At 35.2% G+C, this 6,115-nt stretch overlaps 1 protein-coding gene across 1 annotated transcript; it reads right to left on the reverse strand.

Moving 5' to 3' along the window:
* Window positions 1-105: 105 nt before the first annotated feature.
* Window positions 106-5,520, reverse strand: FBP7 (F-box protein 7). The gene is made up of 11 exons (XM_011071227.3): window positions 5,245-5,520; window positions 4,788-4,874; window positions 4,492-4,604; window positions 3,872-3,988; window positions 3,693-3,789; window positions 2,227-2,300; window positions 1,617-1,670; window positions 1,407-1,508; window positions 1,152-1,210; window positions 712-922; window positions 106-371 (listed from the first exon to the last, which is right to left on the reverse strand). The coding sequence occupies exons 1-11, from the start codon at window positions 5,252-5,254 to the stop codon at window positions 312-314; spliced, it is 984 nt and encodes a 327-aa protein (XP_011069529.1). The 5' UTR covers window positions 5,255-5,520; the 3' UTR covers window positions 106-311.
* Window positions 5,521-6,115: the final 595 nt, after the last annotated feature.

Below are 6,115 nucleotides of genomic sequence, written 5' to 3' on the forward strand. Positions count from 1 at the left end.
GTTGTTTGTGTTCTGGATCTCCTGATTAGCATTTCAAGAATAGAGAAAGTAAAGTTGGCCCGAGTGGTGAGATGGTTTCTGAGTCAACGCAAGGACCAACCACACTTGAAGAACAGCTTATTCATACATTGACTTCCTATACATCTTAGGATAATCTCACATATGATGGTTGGAAAACTGAGCGATACAATACAGTTCTTCAGGGCACATAGTGAACTTAACACCATAAGTCCATTTAAGTATTTCAACAAACAATAAAATGAATAGTTTCTATTTACAAACATATTTGGGTTCTCCATGCTGTGCCCCAATCAACCAGGTACAAAATAATCCATCTTCTCCACAGGCAGATTCAGTACCGAAGTTTCAACCTGTAAAGTGCGAGTGAAAGCAAAGATATCGATTAGATGATGATATGACAAAATGATTCTGATAACGCTAATACTAGTGAAGTAGATATAAAAGATAATTACATCAACACCCTATGACGCCGAGGTTTAGACATAATGAAAATTACAGTACACAATCTGCAATCATGTTTTACATTACTAATCCTTTAAATTATGGAAGTTGAAAATTTCAACAGATATTCAACTTTATTTCTTGGATGAAAAAGCTCAGCGGCAAAAGGAGAAGAAAAATTCTACATAAACTACTCATATATTATGGTTCAATCATATGAGTAACAGCAGGGTAAAATAAAATACGTACTTCATCAAATGGGACGAAGACAAAAGGTGTTAGGCCCCTCTTGTGTGAAACTGCAGGGACATCAGGGTTATGTGTTTCATCCTCCTGCCACCCTTCAACTACTCCCAGAATATCTTCATCAGGACCACTAGCCTCAGCGTCATTCACACCACTTGTAACAAGTGAAATGAGATCCATTCTATTGTTGGCCCCTGCTGTTGTGCCCCTTAACCTATTTTCAATATAATAAATCCATATAAAATGCATTAATGAAATATTTACTCATTAAACATGTGGCCCTTAAGACTTTTTGGCCATTTAAAGTCCGTATCTGGAATACTAAAGCTTGAAAAAGATTCTTAAAAGTAAATGAAAAGGCACACGCCACAAAATATGAATTTGGCACCAACATGGAAAAAGGATTTTCTTCACAATGAAAGAACAGGGTGACTAGAAGATACCTCAGGCGTATTCTTAACACAGTTGGACGTAAACCAGGATACAAAAGAGCAGCTTCAACCTGCAGGTGGCACGGTCAATTCAGGTTTCCAGTAGCAGAAAATGTAAAAGAAACTTAACAAAAAGATCACTCGAGGATTGATACATAAAAAGAGCAAAATGTGAACTGCATGAAATTCTCTGTTTGCAATTTGGTAAGAGAATAAGATACCATACAAAACCAACGCAGATGTGAAATAACAACAGTAGAATCTAACCTTGTCCTCAGAAAGCGTGTACTGTCCGCTAAAGACACAATCAGTTTTTGAGGCGCGGAAATTCATGAATTTCACCACATCTTTTATTTTTTGAGACGAATTCTATAAATATTGGCAAGCAAAGGGAAAAAAAACCATCATAATCAGATACTCATCATAAATATAATTCCTAAATTGTTGTAGTTGCCAGAACCAGTCAAAGATTATGACCTTATAGAGAAACCTTCCAGATGGATAAAACCGCAAGTACCGGAAGTAGCAAACCTGCAACACAAAATTGGGAAATTTCAATACATAATTACTGGAACTCAGAGGAATATAGTAGAAAAGGAAACAAATTGAACCTACTACAACTACTTTCATGGAGAACACTGTAAGATTCAATGTCATTTCTTTTAGTCATTAATTCTTAAAAGATCTTATACCAGGTGGTCCAGATCTCTTCACTATCTGATGGTCAAAAGAGTCAACACTAAAACAAATAAATTCTAAATGATTTGATCATTCTAAGGTTTCTTGTATTTTCAAATTTTAATGTTTGAACATACATAATTTATGACAAACAAACATACGCAATACAAAGCCCTTAATGATGACTGGTTGTAAATTATATGAATCCTGTATAACTGCCAATGGGATCAGATAAAGGGTAAGTCCGTATGCTTGATGTTAGCATGTATATTTATATCAGTCATCTTGAACATTACCCCTTTTTGCAAAAGCTACATTGTCAATCAGAATTTCAAGGTTTAGGTCTTCTCTGAAACAAAAACCACAAAAGTATGCGGAACTACACAACTGAAATTAGAGATAAGCTTACAATATGAACAGGATTAGTGGTCTTCCACTCTGCAACTCCAGCACGAATGTAGGTATTCCGACTGACGTAAAGACCTATAGATTCCAAGCACATGTTAGCACTGTTACAAAACTAGGACTGAGTGACAAGTATGAAGATAAGTATGTTGCAAAAGGTTTATATACTGCCCATAAGTACTGGCACTCTCAAGAAAGCTCTACAACTACCTTAAAATTGATATTATTGTCAAGGTTCAAATGGTGGCAACAAAACTGCACCATCCAGATACATTTGCTGCTCAAGAAACACTATCAAAGTGATTCCTTCTCACACTTGTGATGGCGTCACCAAATTAAAAAATAAAGCTTACACATAAGATAGGGTTGCTTGCTAAGCTAACTCAATGTGTTTAACATTTTGTAAAAGCTCATTGTCAGTGGCTTAAGTTGAGAAAACGATAGGCGTCTCTTTCAAATCTAATTTGCATGATCAGAAAATATCACAAACTGCAATCTATTTCAGTGACCTAACATAAGGCCAATCATTTTACCTAAGGTTGATATGATTAGAGTGTAAAACCAATCTATCAGTTATATCTGGCATTTGATATATACTCCAAGACAAGAAGACAAGCAGTTGCCATAAGACCCCAATCGCATCTGCCATCAGTTACCAGCACCACAACACATTCGGACATGAACACGTCTCAGACACGCTCCGCGTGTCCGAAAATTAAAAAAAGAAAAGGACTCAGCGTCGGACATGCCACGGATATGAGACGTTTTGGATATTTTTCATAATTTCAAAAAGTTTTGAACTATTTAAAAAAAAAAGAATTTTGAGCTTAATAAAAAATAAAACGAATTACCTCACTCCTCTCAAACTAAAAGTTAGAAATTACTATAACTTCAGGAGATGGTCATGATGATTTAATTAATTTGAATATTAAAAATTTTTCATTGCGTATTTTTTAAAATAAACTGATTGTGTATATTTTTGAAGCCACATTTGGTTAAAAATATAGATGTAAGACATGCTTATTTTATATTTTATCTTGATATTGTTCATATTGCATATTTTAATTTCATGAGAAATTGAGAATATATATAACTACATATTATATATAGCCTTGTCGTGCCCTAATTTTTCTACATTTTCCATGTTGCTGTGTCTATGTTGTATCGTGTCCGTGTCCATACATTATAGCCCAGCAGAGAAGGAAAATTAAAACAAAGTGGCAAGCAATTCACCTTAAGCTTTTACAAGAAGAACATTCTGAAGAAGCATGTCATTGTTTAATTGCAAAGAAATTGAATCCCCTATCAAGAACTGGGAATAAAGTAAATAAAGATAAACTAGAAGAAGCCCCGTAACAGTAGCTTAACCCAATCGACATACTTGTCTTGTAATTTGATCCTACTGAATCATGTAAAGGGGGAATATCATGCAGAAGAACAAGAAAACAATTCCGAAATAAAATATCTCACCATCAGTTCGAAGTCTTGGTCTGAAAAGCCACATTTTCCTCCATGAACCATAATACTTCGACTGCAGAACCTTATAATTTTCTGCCACTCCATTGAGCTACACAGGAAAGCCTAAATTTCAGTACCGAAAAGTTGCACACATCAATAATGAAAAACCTCATAGCCATTCTAATGTGAACCTGCCAAGCCCTTAAGCATGCATTGCGCCAAAACACAGGATTACGAATGGTATATCTCCATTTTCGACAAACACAGGCTGCCCTTCCTAGGGCATACGGGGTCATCTTTGAAAATATCTGCCAAAAATAAATAAATAAACAAATCAATCACATAACAGTGTCCTCATTTACACAAATAAGAAAAAGGACCTTTAGAGAAAGATGATTGTCATTGTTCGGCAAGTCTGTTATGCCTAACAAATTTATTTTCTGAGTAGAAATGAATCACAAATTATGGTAATAAACTATGGCAAGAAACATAATTTGCAGAAAATTATTCATCGTGCACCACATAGATTTCAACCATACAGAATTTCGAAAAACTCAATCAATTATTTAACATGCCACACTGGATAACTATTTCTAAACCTTTCTTGGTAATCATAATTCATATTTGACAAAAATTAGATTGCAAACTCCTTAGCCCCCAACTGAATGTTTACTCTCATCGCTCTACCAGCCTAGTATTCAAATGCTTTCTCTCTAACCTATTTCTGAAAACGAATGCAGACCAATAAGGTCATAAGCTTGTATAGCGATTCAATTTACACAGATGAGTCTACTTTAAAGCAGAGTCATACCTCGAAAAGCAACTCATCAGGAAGGCTGCGGTGTATAAGTGCTGTCTCAACAACTGATTTCCCACTCAAACTACCGAAAGGAGCAACAGGTCTAACATTAACCCCATAAAGATCTGGAAAAAGGGGAAAAAAAGGAAAGAGGCTGTCAAAAATGCACTAAAGAACAGTGGACATACAACATAACTCTTCCAAAACAACCCATTCTGCACAAAAATGTACAAGTAGCTTTTGGAATTAGACTAATACATGGTATGCAATTCAGGGAACAAACAGAAAAACGAAAATTAAATAATTACCAAGCCAGGGCCGTTTGGTTACCAAGAATTGAGCAGCCCTCAACCGCGAAGCTGATTCAAGCTCCGCTGCATGTTTTAAAGCATAATCTGGCAATAATAAACAAGATTAATCGGTATCTGCTACCCCAAAACCCGAAACAAACAATTCAAAGCAATGATATGCAATTCACTATTGCCTAAGATAAAATTCGATCGAACGTGTAAATTTCTCAAGAAATACCGAACATTCTACATTCAAAAATAAGGATGACATAGCAACCAGCACTAAATTTCCTACACGTGGACCCCCAAACCCCAAAACTAAAACAAAAGAAGACAAAAATTATAATGAAACCCAGATGAAAAAAAACCACCAACAAAATCAAGAAATTCATAGAAATGGCATGTGGATAACTCTTGGGTTATGCCAAATCAAGCTCATCAATTTTCATTTTCAATGGAACTGAATATTGCTTACCTGACGTCATCTTGAACAAAATTTTACAGCGTTTTCTTTCCTCCCGTTGTGAGGGAGCCGGGAATTCGTTTTTCCTCTCTTTCGGGAAATCGACGAGGAGGAGAGAAAAGAGAAGGGAAAAGAAGAATCAACTTTCCTCAGTCATTAATCTCTGTTGCCCGAACACAGACCAATGAGCTCATCGGCATGGGACCCATCAATGGTCGAAATCATGCATCACCCAATTAACGGGTCGACCCGATGCTTCTCAAGGCGGCAACTCAATCCGAATTTCCACTTGCCATGTAATAAAACCTCCCCAGCTAATTTTGTACTTAGGACAAGAGGAAAAATGATCAATTCAATAACTTTTTACAAGAGATAAATATCAATTAACTTTAAAAAAAATATTATGTTCGACTCAATTGGCTTTCTATTTTTAGATACATTTTTTAATTTTTTAAAATTTATGTCATTACTGTATCATTTAATATATTCAAATTCAAATATTAATTCAATACTCGATTAGCTTTTCAAAGTGATGCATTTTTTCTCTTATTTTTGTTTTCTAAAATTAAAATATGAAATACTGATTAAATATAATTCTAATACATGATAAATTTTGAATATGAGTTTGATATATTATTGAATATACAAAAAAAAAATTAAAATATAAAAAAATATAAAAAACTAAAAAATAAAGAAAAGCCCGCAAGCCGACGCACGAGCTTTTGAACACAAAATACGTGGACTTGAGCTCGGTTTGTGAAGGAACTTGAGCTCAAGCCTGCTCGAGTTGAGCTCGTATCGAGCTCTTGTCTCGCCAGCGGCTCGACTCATCTTGCACTCTTAACTGGATGGTTGGTAAACAACACAAAAAAAATTAATCCTA

Source organism: Sesamum indicum, linkage group LG2 (assembly GCF_026168435.1).
Source record: "Sesamum indicum cultivar Baizhima isolate 11 linkage group LG2, ASM2616843v1, whole genome shotgun sequence".
Lineage (NCBI taxonomy): Eukaryota > Viridiplantae > Streptophyta > Magnoliopsida > Lamiales > Pedaliaceae > Sesamum > Sesamum indicum.